General features: G+C 42.1%; 1 protein-coding gene across 2 annotated transcripts in view; it reads right to left on the bottom strand.

The window, feature by feature from the left end:
• Positions 1-15,839, bottom strand: part of LOC109916638 (E3 ubiquitin-protein ligase RMND5A) — a 51,390-nt gene that overhangs the window by 9,137 nt on the left and 26,414 nt on the right. For both annotated transcript variants that reach the window (XM_048597768.1, XM_048597760.1), the window contains 4 exons: positions 15,465-15,599; positions 7,002-7,102; positions 5,777-5,943; positions 316-481 (listed from right to left, as the gene is read on the bottom strand). In XM_048597768.1, the coding sequence (XP_048453725.1) occupies positions 316-481; positions 5,777-5,943; positions 7,002-7,102; positions 15,465-15,599 (569 nt within the window). The remainder of the gene's footprint in view (positions 1-315; positions 482-5,776; positions 5,944-7,001; positions 7,103-15,464; positions 15,600-15,839) is intronic.

Raw genomic sequence — 15,839 nt, 5'->3', positions numbered from 1 at the left:
TTTTACGATTTATATATTTATGGAAACTTTTGCTGCCTGTTTTTAATATTCTGAGCTAGTTTACTCTCATAATCTATCTTACTTTTCTTTATAACTTTTTTTGTGGCTTTCTGTTGGCCTTTAAAGATTTCCCAGTCTACTAGTTTCCCACTACTCTTTGCTTTTTTGTACGTGTTTTTTTTTCAATCTGATACTTTCCTTTATTTCCTTAGACATCCATGGCTGGCTCTCTGAGGTAGTCTTAGTTCAGTTCTTAATATGCATGAAACCTCAACATATGATTGTGTAAACAGATCTAATAATGTTTACTCATACCTGACGCTCAGTGGTGATTCAACTGAGAGACCAAGGAGAGAGCAGGCATCCCTGGTGAAGATATCACAGATATCAGCCCACTGGTTAGAATCTAATAGGTGCATGTACGGGGAGTTTGCTATTCCCTGTCTCAAATAAACAAGGCTTCCCATTAACACCTGGATATCTGTAAAGAAACAAAAAATCAGAACATATCTCTCGCAACTAAAAGGAACATGCATCAACTTTCAAAACCAAAAATACTTTTGCGATCTTAAAATGCACAGCTTTACTACAAATATTATTTAATTTTGTTCCTTCTTCCATAGCCTTCCACCCCAACACTCAATATTTATGGCTTTCTACTTTTCACATTCAAATTAAATATAAAGAAAAACACTTCCACAGAATAAATTTGTTCATGTGAAATGATTACATAGATTTGCAACGCCGTGTAAATCCTGTACTTAATGATTTAAAATACCTACTTTCTTCACCTCTTACAAATGGAGTCAGAAAGTTATACAGTACGGAAACAGACCCTTTGGTCCAAATCGCCTGCACAGATATCCTAAACTGATCAATTCCCATTTGTCAGCATTCGGCCCAAATCCCTCTAAACCCTTCATATTCAGATGCCTTTTAAATGCTGTTATTGTACCCACCTTCACCACCTCCTCTGGCAGCTCATTCCATATGTGCACCACCCTCTGCGTGAAAAAGTTGCTCTTCACATCTCTTTTAAAGCTTTCCCTTCTCAACTTGAACCTATGCTGTCTAGTTTTGGACTGCCCTACTCTGGGATAAAAGCCTTGGCTATTCACTGTATACATGACCCTCATGATTTTATAAACCTCCAAAAGGTCACCCCTCAGCTTCCAACGCTCCAGGGAAAGAAGCCCCAGCCTACTCAACCTCTCCCTACAGCTCAAACCATCAAATCTCTTTGAGGGTGAGCTGCACTGTGGCATTCAAGGACAGGCACTGGCAATTAATATATCCCAATATGAAATATGTAATGTTGTAGATCAAAATTATAAGTCTTCCTTGTTGACTGCGTTTCTTAAGTAGATTGTATTATACTGGTCAGGGAGGTCTCAGGTTCAATCCCCAGAGTGTGCCAAATTAATTGACTTCAACACATGCAAGGATAAAGATACTTTGAATTTCCTTAATTCTTTAGGATACAACACAAGAACTAGGAGCAGGAATAGGCAATTCAACCCCTCGAGCCTGCTTCGCTATTTAATATGATCATGGCTGATCTCATCTTGGCATCACTCCATTTTTCTGCCAGCACTTCGTAACCCTTCCAACCATTGTTAATTAGAAATCTGTCTATCTCCTCATATTATGCCCAGACATCCACGAAACTCTGGGGTAGTGAATTTCATTGATTAGCAATCTTTGAGAAAAGTAATTTCTCCTCAGCTGTTTTGAATTTGCAACCCCTTATCCTGAAACTGTAACCTCTTGTTCTGAATTGCCCCAGGAAGGGAAGCATCTGCACTACATTTTCTTTGTCAATTTTAAGACCCTAGGGTGTTGGCTTCCAGGCCCTGGAGACTTGTCTGCCATCAATCCCAATAGGTTTCTCAGTACTTTTTCCCTAGCAATGACAATTCTTTAAAGCTCCTCCCTTTCTCTAAACTCTGGAGTACCTGTTACTATCGAAGTGGCACTAGTGTCCTCCACTGTGAAAAATGAACCAAAGTATGAATTTAGTGTCTCCACCATTTCTGTGTTCCCCACTAATAACACCCTAGTCTCATCCCCCAAGGATCAATATTCAGTTCAGGGACTTTCTTCCCCTGTATAGAAGCATTTGCAGTTTTTTTTATTTTTTTGTGCTAGTTATCTTGCATAATTTACTTTTACTATTTTAAAGAGGCACTTTATCTTTAAATGTTTCATAATATTCCAGCCTTCCACTGGCCTTGGCAATAAAATATGCTTTAGCTTTTGCCTTTACATTCTCTTTAACTTTGTTGCTTAGCCATGGATGTTTCCCTCACCCACCTCAGTATATAATCTCACTTCTCTGCTGGAATATACTTTAATTGGAAGGAATTGAATATCTCCTTAATCATCTGCAGCTGTTCATCAACTATTCTACATTTTAGTCTTGCTGCATGGTCCATGAGGGCTTGAGTCTATGTTTAACTCCAGAAGACGAGTGAGAGACTCCAGCTTCCCACCATCAAACTGAATTTGAATTTCAAGCATCCTATGATCACCTTCCTTAGAGAATCTTTTACTATAAGATCATTAATTAATCACACCCCATTACAAAATACCAAATCCAGAATAGTCTGCTCCCTGAGGGTTGATTCCAAAACACACTGCTCCAGAAATAATTTCCAATACATTCAATGAACTCCCCCTTGAGGCTGCATGACCAATTTCACTAATTCAATCTATATGCATTTTAAAATCACCCACGATTATTGCCGTACCTTTCTCACAAGCCCCCAGTATTTCCTGGTTTATATTGTGCCCTACTGAAGGAGTACTGTTTGGGGACCCTATAGTTTACCCACCTCCAGGGACTTCTTTCCCTTACTAATACTTAGTTCTACACAGACTGATTCTATGCCTCAATCACCAGTATCTATATCATTTCTCACTACTGCACTGAACTCTTCCTTTACTAACTAAGCTTCACCATATACTTTTCCTTCATGCCTATCCTTCCAAAACACAGAGTACCGTTAGATATTCAACTCTCGAACCTAGCCTCCCTGTGACCAACAAATCATACCCATTTGCCTCTACTTATACTGTTAACACATCAATTTTATTCTGAATGGTTTGTGGATTGAGATATAAAGTTTTTAAATTTGTTTTATTTGGAATAGGAAAGATAAAACTAGTCAGTGTCCTGCTTAGGACATCCTTGAAGGAACTGAACTGTTTGGAGAGACAGGGGGAGAACAGGATTGTGCTCAGCTGCTACAGCAGCTCCTATCAAATAGCCTTTTAATGTTCCTCATTAATAATTGAGCATGAATACTTCCATTCTGTAAGGGTAAATGCAGGAAGGATGTTCTGCAGCAAGGACCTGATGGGATTTATCCAAGGATTCTATGGGAAGTGAGGGAAGAGATCGCAGGGCCTTTGGCGATGATCTTTTCATCCTCACTGTCCACGGGTATAGTGCCGGAAGATTGGAGAGAGGCGAACGTCATTCCCTTGTTCAAAAAAGGGAACAGGGATAATTACAGGAAATTACAGGCCAGTTAGTCTTACGTCAGTGGTAGGCAAATTATTGGAAAGGGTTCTGAGAGATAGGATTTATGATCACTTGGAAAGGCACAGTTTGATTCGTGATAGTCAGCATGGATTTATGAGGGGTAGATCATGCCTCACATACCTTATTGAATTCTTTGAAGAGGTGACCAAACACGTGGATGAAGGTAGAGCAGTGGATGTGGTATACATGGATTTAAATAAGGCGTTTGATAAGGTTCCCCATGGTAGGCTCATGCAGAAGGTAAGGAGGCATGGGATAGGGGGAAATGTGGCAGATTGGATTCAGAATTGGCTGACCCTTAGAAGATAAAGGGTGGTAGTGGACGGAAAATATTCAACATGGTGCTCAGTTACGAGTGGTGTACCACAAGGATCTGTTCTGGGTCTTCTTCTTTTTGTTATTTTTGTAAATGATTTGGATGAAGGAGTGGAAGAGTGGATTAGCAAGTTCACGGACGATACGAAGGTGGGTCGCATTGTGGACAGTGTGGAGGGCTGTTCTAGGTTACAAAGGGACATTGATAGGATGCAGAGTTGGGCTGAGAAGTGGCAGATAGAGTTTAACCCTGAAAAGTGTGAGGTGATTCATTCTGGAAGGACAAATTTGAAAGCGGAATACAGGGTTAATGGAAAGATTCTTGGCAGGGTGGAGGAGCAGAGGGATCTTGGGATTCATGTCCACAGTTCCCTGAAAGCTTCCACCCAGGTGGATAGAGTTGTTAAGGCGGTGTATGGTGTGTTAGCTTTCATTAATAGAGGGATTGAGTTCAAGAGCCGTGAAGTTATGCTCCAGCTATACAAAAGCCTGGTTCGGCCACGTCTGGAGTATTGTGTCCAGTTCTGGTCACCTCATTACAACAAAAATGTGGAAGCGTTGGAAAAGGTGCAGAGGAGAGTTACCAGGATGTTGTCTGGAATGGAGGGAAGGTCTTATGAGGAAAGGTTGAGACAGCTAGGGCTTTTCCCTTTAGAACGACGAAGGATGAGAGGTGACTTGATAGAAGTGTACGAAATGATCAGAGGTATAGATAGAGTAGACAGCCAGAGACTTTTTCCTAGGGTGGAGGTAGCTATTACGAGGGGGCACAGTTTTAAAGTGAGTGGAGGTAGATATAGGGGAGACGTCAGAGGTGGGTTCTTAACTCAGAGTGGTTGGGGCGTGGAATGCATTGCCGGAGAAGGTAGTGAAGTCGGCCTCATTAGGGGCATTTAAGCGGCTATTAGCTAGGCATATGGATGATAGTATAAGGTAGGGGTGGAGGTTAGATAGACCTTAGGAATAGGGTAAAAGTTCGGCACAACATTGTGGGCCAAAGGGCCTGTACTGTGCTGTACCGTTCCATGTTCTATGTTCTATGATGTTCGTGAGGACCAGGGAATCCAGAACCAGGGGTCAAAGTCTAAGGAAGAAGGATAAATCATTTCGGACTGAGATGAGGAAAAAATTTTTCACCCAGAGTGTGGTAAGCCCATGGAATTCTCTGCCTTGGTGGTTGAGGCCAAAACACTGCATGTTTTCAAGGAGTTAGATATATTTCTTAGGAATAAAGGGATTAAAACAGGAAGAGGGGTACTGAACTGGATGATCAGCCACAATCATACTGAATGGCAGAGCAGGCTCAAAGGGCTAAATGGCCTACTTTTGTTCTACTTTTATGTTCCTATGTACATCTGTCTGCAGCTGAAACATCTTGGATTTTAAAATTCTCATAGTTGCTTTCAAAACTTTCTCTTGCCTCATCCCTACCTACTTCTACAATGTCCTTCAGTTCTACAACCTTCCAAGAGTTCTGCATTCCAATAATTCTATCCTCTTGTGCACTCTGAATTCCATTTGCCAGACAAACTATGCCTTCAGTGACCGAGACCCCCTGACTCTGGAATTCCTTCCCTCATCTTCCCCACTCCTCTATTCCACCTTCAAAAACTACCACAGTGACCAAATTTTTAGTCACCTGCTCTAATATTTCCAAGCCATCATGGTGTCAAGTTTTAACTGTTAACATGCCTGCGAAGTCCCTCGGAGCATTTTACTTTGTTAAGGCACCATGCATGATTGCATGTTGTTATTGAATAATGTTAGCTTGGGTGAAGAATTGATCACAAGTGACACCTGTGGAATTGTCTACAGGAGAGGAAGAGAGAAAATCTAACAGAAAACATATTATCATAACACATTGTAAAACATGGGTTCTCACAGTATAACTTTTCAAGCCAAAATGTAGCTTACCCTTCTGGTGATTTAATGCAAAAGGCTGAAAGTTCTTGGCATACTGAAGTGCTTCCCTCTGATTCTCTGTACCTCCCATTAACAGGCTTATAAAATATAATCTGTGTAGTTTGAATTCTAGGGAGCTGTTCTGTGCCATCAACATCTCTCGGTTTGCAACTGCCCATCTTGAAGGAAAATAAATTTACAAATGTGTTAAAGGAAACCCTACAAACCAACAAAATCATAATATAGTGGCTATGCGACTGGATTCCTGACCAGCTGCCTAGAGTAACTATTCATACGTTTGTACAAATCCCACTACAGCTGCCAGAGAACCTAAATACGGAATATTAAAAGCCAGCAATAGTGCCCACGCAACTTCAAAACTCTTGCAAAATTTAAGTGCGCAGAACTCCAAACAACTAAAAAAGCTCAATGTTTTCCACCATTCTTTCAAATTTCAGTAAAGTTGTATTTCATTTTTGAAGAAAAATTTACTTTTTAGAAGGAGGACACTTTCAGGACTTATCAAAAACAGAAAATGCTGGAAATGTCAGCAAGTCAGGCAGCACCTGTGGAGACAGAAGGCAGAGTTAATATTTTGATTATTGATCTTTCATCAGGCGGTAACCTCAAACACTAACTACACTTCTCTTACACAGATGCTTCCTGACCTACTGTGTATTTCTACTTTCTGCTTTTATTCAAGGTTTCCAGCACAGGAGTATTTTGCTTCTGTATTACTCAATAACTAAATTTTGGCAGCACAGACTTGCTGGGCCAAAGAGCCTCATCTGTACTGTATGATTCTATGAGTTGCATGATTGATAGCGAAGATTGATAATGAAGATATGATTTGATATCATAATAGTAGTCAGACAATGCCATTTCCTAGGGTAAAACAGAAAATGCTGAAGGAGTTTAACAAATCTGATCGTGTTTGTGGAGAGAAAACAGAGTCAACTTTTTGAGTGCAGTGACCCTTCTTCAGAATGTTAACTCTGTTTTCTCTTCACAAATGCTACCAGGGCTGCTAAGTCAACCCAGAAATTTCTGTTTTTGTTTCAGGTTTCCAGCATTCACAGTTCTTTGTTTTAATATATTACCATATACAAGGAGTTCAGGCCTTTGCAAAGAAGAAGACAGCCAATTCTGAAATGTTTTTGTGGCTGATTTGACAAATTTTGTTCAGGCAAAATTTTAAAAAAATCACTGCATAATATTTTAAAAAATTGCGACTTACTCCAGTGCAGGCCTTAGATCTCTTACTCTGAGCGCCTCCAAGATTCGATTGAGTTCTACAAAAGGTTCCTTTTGGTTTCCCTCTATACACAAGCCAGCTTCCTATTGGACAAATAGGTATAACGTTTATATTAGGAGCATTCATTCTGGCTAAGAGGCAACCAAACCACTTACTGCCCAAAAAGGGAAGGTAGAGGTGTAGTGTTAATGTCATTAGCAATCCAGAACCCTAGGCTAATGCTCTGTGGACATGGGTTCAAATTACATGTTGGCAGATGGTCAAACGTGAATTCAATAAAATATCTGGAGTAAAGAGCTAGCCTACCGGCAACCCTACAATCACTGTTGATCATCATTAAAACCCATCTCGTTCACTATTGTCTAACAGGGAAGGAAATCTACCTTGGTCTGGTCTACATGCAATGCCAGACGCATAGCTGACTCAAACTGCCCTCTGGGAAATTCGGGATGGGCAATTAATGCTGATCTGGCTAGTGAGACCATCATTCAATGAACAGAAAAGAAATGCATCTCAAAATATAATTAATTCCAATCAAGACAAACTACAATGTGAGCTGATTTAAATGACTCTATCGGTTAGTCAGGTTAGACATGGTGGTGAGATTTACTATGCCAAATGTCGTTATTATAAATTGATCAGAGTACAAGAATAAAGAAATAAGAGGTCATAAGTTTAAGACAAGAGATGCTGAGAATTTTCTTCTCTCAGAGGGCTGTGAGTCTATGAAACTCTGCTTCTCAAAAGGTGGTAGAACAAGAGTCTTAAAATCTTAGCATTGTGGTGGATAGATTCTTGGTAAGCAAAGAGAGTGAAAAGTGATCAGGTTAGATGGGAATACACCAAACATGTTCATAGTATATGGTAGAGCATGCCTGAGGAGGGCCAAGTGGATTACTACTGCTCCAAAAAACATATGTCTGGCATATCCCCAACTTAACCACTACCATCAAGCCAGGGGATCAACACTGGGTCAATGGACAGTGTGGAAGGGCATGCCAGCAGCAGGACTGGACATACCTGAAAATGAGGTGTCAACCTGGTGAAGCCACCAAACAGGACCATAAGACGTTGGAGCAGAAATTAGGCCATTCAGCCCATTCAGCCTGCTCCACTATTCAATCATGGCTAAGTTTCTCAAGCCCATTCTCCCCCAACCCTGAAATCCCTTGACAATCAAGAACCTAACTATCACCAACTTAAATATACTCAATGATCTGGCTTCCACAGCCTTCTGTGGCAGTGAATTCCATAGGTTCACCACTCTCTGGCTGAAGAAGTTGCTCCTTATCTCCATTCTAAAAGGTCTTCCCTTTACTCAAAGGCTGTGGCCTCGGGTCATAGTCTCTCCTATCAATGGAAACATCTTCCCAACATCCACTCTGTCCAGGCCATTCAGTATTCTGTAAGTTTCAATTAGATTCCCCCTCATCCTTCTAAACTCCATCCAGTATTGATCGAGAGTGCTCAAACATTCCTCATGTGTTACGTTTTTCATTCCTGGGACCATTCTCGTGAACCGCTCCAGGGCCAGTACATCTTTCCTACGATATGGGGCCCAAAACTGCGCACAATACTCCAAATGTGGCCTGACCAGAGCCTTATAGAGCCTCAGAAGTACATCAATGCTTTTACATTCAAGTCCTCTCAAAACAAATGCCAAAGTTGCATTTGCCTTCCTAACTACTGACTCAACTGGCAGGTTTACCTCGAGAGAATCCTGGACTAGAACTCCTAAATCTCTTTGCACTTCAGACTTCTGAATTTTCTCCCCATTTAGAAAATTGTTTTTTTGCCTTACTCCCTTTTTAAGCAGGGCTGTCATGTTAGCGATTTTCCAGTCCTCTGGGATCCTCCCTGACTCTAGCGATTCCTGAAAGATCAACTCTAATGCCTCCACTATTTCTTCAGCTATATCCTTAAGAACTCTGGGGTGTAGTCCATCTGGTCCTGGTGACTTATCCACCTTCAGGCCATTCAGTTTTTCTAGCACCTGATGGCCATCATACTCAGTTCTGCCGCCTGACACTCTCGAATTTTTGGGATATTACTCATGTCTTCCACTGTGAAGACTGATGCAAAGTAATTATTCAATTCCTCAGCCATTTCCTTGTTCCCCACTACTATCACTCCAGCTTCATTTTGCAGAGGTCCAATGTCTACTTTTGCCTCTCTTTTGGCCTTTATATATCCAAAGAAACTCTTACAGTCCTCCTTTATATTACTGGCTAGCTTACCCTCACATTTAATCTTCTCTCTCCTAATCTCTTTTTTTGTTGCCCTCTTGTCAGTCTTTGTAAGCTTCCCAATCCTCTGGTTTCCCACTGCCCTTCGTCACATTATATGCTTTCTCTTTCACTTTTGCTATCCCTGACTTCCCTAGTCAGCTATGGTGGCCTCATCGTTCCTGTAACATGCTTCTTTTTCCGAGGGATGAATTTTTGCTGTGTCTCCTGAATTACTCCTAGAAACTCCCGCCATTCCTGTTCCACTGTCTTTTCTGCTAGGCTTCTCTCCCAGTCAACTCTGCCCAGCTCCTCCCTCATGCCTCTGTAGTTGCCTTTATTTAGCTATAATACCATTACCTCTGATTCTATCTTTTCCCACTCAAATTGCAGAGTAAATTCAATTATATTATGATCACTGCCTCCTAAGGGTTCCTTCACCTTAACGTCCCTTATCAAGTCTGCCTCATTACACAACACTAAATCCAGAACTGCCTATTCCCTAGTGGACTCCACCACAAGCTGCTCCAAAAAGCCATCTTGTAGACATTCCACAAATTCCTTTTCTTGCAATCCATTACCAACCTGATTTTCCCAGTCCACTTGCATATTGAAATCCCCCATGATCACCGTAACTTTGCCTTTCTTACACGCCTTTTCGATCTCCAGGAATATTTTGCACTCCAGCTCCTGACTACAGTTTGGAGGCCTGTGCATAATTCCAAACCATGGGTTTTTTTTTTAAACCTCTGCGGTTCCTCAACCCTACCCACACAGATTCTACACCATCTGACCTTACTTCATTTCTTACTATTGATTTAATTTCATTTCTTACTAATAAGGCAACCCCACCCCCTCTGCCCACCTCCCTATCTTTTTGATAAGGTGTGTATCCTTGGATATTCAGCTCCCAATCCTGGTTCCCTTGCAGCCATGTCACTGTAATGCCCACCAAGTCATATCTTCCAATTTCGATCTACACCACAAGCTCATTTATCTTCTTTCTTATACTGCGTGCATTCAGATATAACACCTTCAGATCTATAATAACCGTCCCTTTTCTCACTGTCACTCGTTTATCCAGTGTGCTTGAAGTTTGATTCCTAACCCTTTCCAAATACTCTGTCCTATTTGTGTCTGTGCTGGAGACTCCCTTTCCCGTCATTATTTTCATATTTTTCCATATAGTGGAATCCATCCCTACAGATGTTAGCCTGTTGCTTTGTTCCCCACTGAGGGAAGTTTTACCACCTCCCCCACCCCACTTTCTAGTTTAATGTCCTGTTGACCAGCCTATTTATCCTTTTCACTAGAACATTGGTCCCAGCTCAGTTCAGGTGGAGCCTGTCCCAGTGGTACAGATCCCTGCTGTTCCAATACTGATGCCAGTGTCCCATGAAAAGGAACCCCTCTTTCCCACACCACTCCTTTAGCCACATGTTTACTTCCCTTATTCTCATGTCCCTATGCCAATTTGCACTTGGCTCGGGCTGTAATCTAGAGATTATAACCCTTGAGGACCTGCTCTTTAATATTGTTCCTAGCTCCTGATAATCCCTGAACACGTCCTCTTTCCTAGTCTTGCTTATGTTGTTTGTTCTGACGTGGACCACAACAACTCTCCCTCGACAACACTTCCAAATGGGTTTGTGGAGGTAGTGGTGACTGCACCGATGCAAATCTTCGCCCCGACCGCCAATCAGCATCGTCGCTGCCCTCTGGTGAACCATGCCAAACACCATGAGTAGCAAATGACAGGCAGAGCCCAGCGATCCCACAACCAATGGATCAGATCTAAGCTCTACAGTCTTACTAGTCACAAATGGTGGTAAACAATTAAACAGCTCACTGGTGGAGGAATCTCCACAAATATACCCATCCTCAATGATGGAAGAGCCCACAATAGCAGTGCGAAAGATAAGGCTAAAGCATTAGCAGCAATCTTCAGCCAGAAGTGCCAAACGAATGATCCACCTTGGTGTTCTCCACTGGTCCCCAGCATCACACATGGCAGTATTCAGCCAATTTGATTTATCTCATGTGGTATCAAGCAACGGTGTGAGGCACTGGATACTGCAAAGACTATGGGGTCTGACAACATTCCGGCAATATTGAAGTCTTTTGCTCCAGAACTTGCCTCTCCCCCAGCCAAGCTCTTCCAGTAAAATTACAACACTGACATCTAACCGACTATATAGATGGCCTTTTTCTTTTCTATACGTTTGTGGGATGTGGGATGTGGGTGTTGCTGGCTGGCCAGCATTTCTTGCCCATCCCTAGTGGCCCTTGAGAAGGTGGTGGTGAGCTGCCCTGTTGAACCACTGTAGTCCTCCTGCTGTAGGTTGACCCACAATGCTTTTAGGGAGGGAAATCCAGATTTTGAACCAGCGACAGTGAAGGAATGGTGATATATTTCCAAGTCAGGATGGTGAGCGGCTTGAAGGGGAACTTGGAGGCAATTGTGTTCCCATATGTCTGCTGCCCTCGTCCTTCTAGATGGAAGCGGTCGTGGGTTTGAAAGGTGCTGTCTGAGGATCTTTGGTGAATTTCTGCAGTGCATCTTGTAGATAGCAGCAGTGTGTACTAAGTGTCGGTGGAGGAGGGAGTGGATGCTTGTGGATGTAGTGCCAATCAAGCGGGCTGCTTTGTCCTAGATGATGTCAAGCTTCGAGTGTTGTTGGGGCTGCACTCATCCAGGCAAGTGGGGGGTATTCCATCACACCCCTGACTTGTGCCTTGTACATGGTGGACAGGCTTTGAGGAGTCAGGGGGTGAGTTATTCACCGCAGTATTCCTAGCTTCTGGCCTGTTCTTGTAGCCAGTGTTTATGTGGTGACTCCAGTTGTGCTACTGGTCAATGATAACCCCCAGGATGTTGATAGTGGGGGATTTAGTGATGGTAACACCATTGAATGTCAAGGGATAGTGGTTAGATTGTCTCTTATTGGTGATGGCCATAGCTTGGGATTTGTGTGGCACAAATGTCACTTGCCACTTGTCAGCCCAAGCCTGGACATTGTCCAGATCTTGTTGCATTTGAACATGGACTGCTTTAGTATCTGAGAAGTCACGAATGGTGCTGAGCATTGCACAATCATTGGCAAACGTCCCACTTCTGATCTTATGATGGAGGGAAGGTCATTAATGAAGCAGCTTAAGATGGTTGGGCCTAGGACACTACCCTGAGGAACTCCTGCAGAGATGTACTGGAGCTGAGATGATTGACCTTCAATAACCACACCATCTTCCTATCTGACGATATAGATATTTCCCAGGTATATCCTGTACACAAAAAGCAGGACACATCCAACCGGCCAATTGCTTCCCCTTCAATCTATTCTCAATCATTGGTAAATTGACGAAGACATTATCAACAGTGCTACCAGGAAGTAATTGCTTATCAACAACCTGCTTACCGATGCCATTTTGGGTTTTGCCAGGGCCACTCAGCTCCTGACCTCATTACAACCTTGGTTGAAACATGGACAAAAGTGCTGAATTCCAGAGATGAGTTAAGAGTGACAGCCTTTGACATTAAGATTGCATTTTACCAAATGCGCCATCAAGGATCCCTAGCAAAACTGGAATCATTGGGCATCAAGGGGCAAGCTCACAGCTGACTACAGTCATACCTGGCACATAGATGGTCATGGTTACTTGAGGTCAATTATCTCAACTTCAGGACATTTCTGCATAAGTTCTTCACGGTAGTGTCCTAGGTTCAACCATCTTCAGCTGCTTCATCAATGACCTTCCTTCCATCATAAGATCAAAAGTGGGGTGTTCACTGATGATTGCACAATGCTCAGTATCATTCGCGACTCCTCAGATACTGAAGTAGTCCATGAGCTGACAAGTGGAAAGTAACATTGCCTAGCATTTGTATGGCACCAACGTTCACCTCTAATAAGAGATGATCTACCCACTGCCCCTTGACATTCCCCAGCATAACCATTATTGAATCCCCCACTATCAAATTCCTGGCAGTCAGTATTGACTAGAAACTCAGCACCATATAAATGTAGTAGGTATAATAGCAGGTCAGAGGCTAGGAACACCGCAGCGAGTAACTTATCTCCTGATTTCCCAAAAGCTGTCCACCATCTGTAAGGCTCAAGTCAGGAGCGTGATGGAAAACTTCCCACTTGCCTGCATGTTCCAACAACACTCAAACAAACTTGACACCATCCAGGACAAATCAGGTCCCTTGATTAGCACCACTAGCAACGACCCCCTCCACCACTAATACTCAGTCCATATTGCTGATACTATCTACAAGACGCATTGAAGAAATTCAGTAAAGATCCTTAGACAGTGTCTTCGAAACTTATGATCTCTTCCATCTTGATGGACAAGGGCAACAGATATATGGGAATGCAACTACCTGCAAGTTCCCATCCAAGCCACTCACCATCTGATTTGGAAATATAATTTTCTTTCCTTCATTGTCACTGGATCAAAATCCTGGAATTCCCTCTTAAGAGATCCCCACAACGCCCGAAAACACATGGACTGCAATTGTTCAAGAATGCAGCTCACCACCACTTTCTCAAAAGCAGCTAAGAATGGGCAATAAATGTTGGCCAGTCAGCAATGTTCATGTCCCATGAGTGAATGAGAGAAAAGGCTTCAAGCTTAACCACTTTCTTCAAAACCATAAAATTCAGATTTCTCTACTTTCTTTTTCATAACCAATATCCTATATATGAATTAGTTTTCTGTTCTTTTCTGTATCAATTCTAATCAATGTGCATCTTTTTTCAGGCAGTGACAATTATATGCTATTCTTCAGTGCTAAACATAAGCAAACATTTTGATGCAGTATTCATCACACAATGGCAGGTAACCTTGACTTTAACTACTACACCGCCCGCAGTATTGCTCAAAACAAGCCAGAAGATATACCAGATGTTTAAGACAGATATCAATAAACAGCCAGTGGGTAACAGTGCATTTTCTAAATTGTCTCCTGGAAGACAAAACACTGAAGTGTACACCTCCTATTGTGGTGCAGTATGTATAAAATGCAATGGCAGCAAGCATTGCAACAGCAACTACATGTCAAAATCTATAGAGTTAATGAAATGCCCTAAATAGTACAAGAAATACTAAATGTAAATGTGCCTCATTCAATGTTCTTACTAACAGAGGGAAAGAGTTATAAAAAGACTGTAAGGGAGTGGCAGCAAACAATTAGAGGGTGGATACGAAGGTGAGTCGCGTTGTGTACAGTGCAGAGGGCTGTTCGGGTTACAAAGGGACATTGACAGGATGCAGAGCTGGGCTGAGAAGTGGCAGATAGAGTTTAACCCTGAAAAGTGTGAGGTGATTCATTTTGGAAGGAAAAACTTGAAAGCAGAATACAGGGTTAACGGAAAAATTCTTGGCAGGGTGGAGGAGCAGAGGGATCTCAGGGTTCATGTCCACAGTTCCCTGAAAGCTGCCACCCAGGTGGATAGAGTTGTTAAGAAGGCGTATGGTGTGTTAGCTTTCATTAATAGAGGGATTGAGTTCAAGAGCTGTGAAGTTATGCTCCAGCTATACAAAAGTCTGGTTTGGCCACATCTGGAGTATTGTGTCCATTTCTGGTCGCCTCATTACAGGAAAGATGTGGAAGCATTGGAAAAGGTGCAGAGGAGATTTACCAGGATGTTGCCTGGAATGGAGGGAAGGTCTTACGAGGAAAGGTTGAGAGAGCTAGGGCTTTTCTCTTTAGAACGACAAAGGATGAGAGGTGACTTGATAGAGGTGTACAAAATGATCAGAGGTATAGATAGAGTAGACAGCCAGAGACTTTTTCCTAGGGTGGAGGTAGCTATTACGAGGGGGCATAGTTTTAAAGTGAATGGAGGTAGATATAGGGGAGACGTCAGAGGTAGGTTCGGGGCGTGGAATGCATTGCCAGAGAGGATAGTGGAGTCGACCTCATTAGGGGCATTTAAGCAGCTATTAGATAAGCATATGGATGATAGTATAAGGTAGGGGTGGAGGTTAGATAGACCTTAGGATTAGGGTAAAAGTTTGGCACAACATCGTGGGCCGAAGGGCCTGTGCTGTGCTGTACTGTGCTATGTAGTGATGCATAAAGAATTAGCTGCATTTGTATGATAAAAATAATCTATTCTGAAATACATTGTCAATTTCAGACAAGCAATTTAGAAAAGACTGAGGAATTACCAATGGTATAGAATACAAACTACTCCAGAACCCATCAATTTACCTGACAGAGTTCTTCTGCCACATCCAGCATTCCTTGTCGGAAGAAGTGTTCCACCATCACCTCGCTAAGGAGTCGTTGGCTATCAGTTTGCCAGCATCCATCTATTGCCACCCCATTGATGTCTGCATCAAAATTCTTTAAAGTGCAAATGGGAATATTGACATTTAACAGTAATAAAGAAATAAGGAGTAAATCCATTTATTTAACTGCACAAATACTAATAGTCATTTGCAGCACAGGCCAAAAATGAAGCATGATAATACACCAGCAAAAATGAAACTACAGATAGTCCTTCCTATATCATTACATCTTCAAATAATAATTCGTATGCACTTTGTACCTTCAATTGTTGAAAAACAAAGTACTTCACAGAAA

This window comes from Rhincodon typus, chromosome 1, assembly GCF_021869965.1.
Source record: "Rhincodon typus isolate 14 chromosome 1, sRhiTyp1.1, whole genome shotgun sequence".
Classification (NCBI taxonomy): domain Eukaryota; kingdom Metazoa; phylum Chordata; class Chondrichthyes; order Orectolobiformes; family Rhincodontidae; genus Rhincodon; species Rhincodon typus.
The sequence above is the reverse complement of the archived record's forward strand: the minus strand, read 5'-3'. Positions and strand labels throughout refer to the sequence as shown.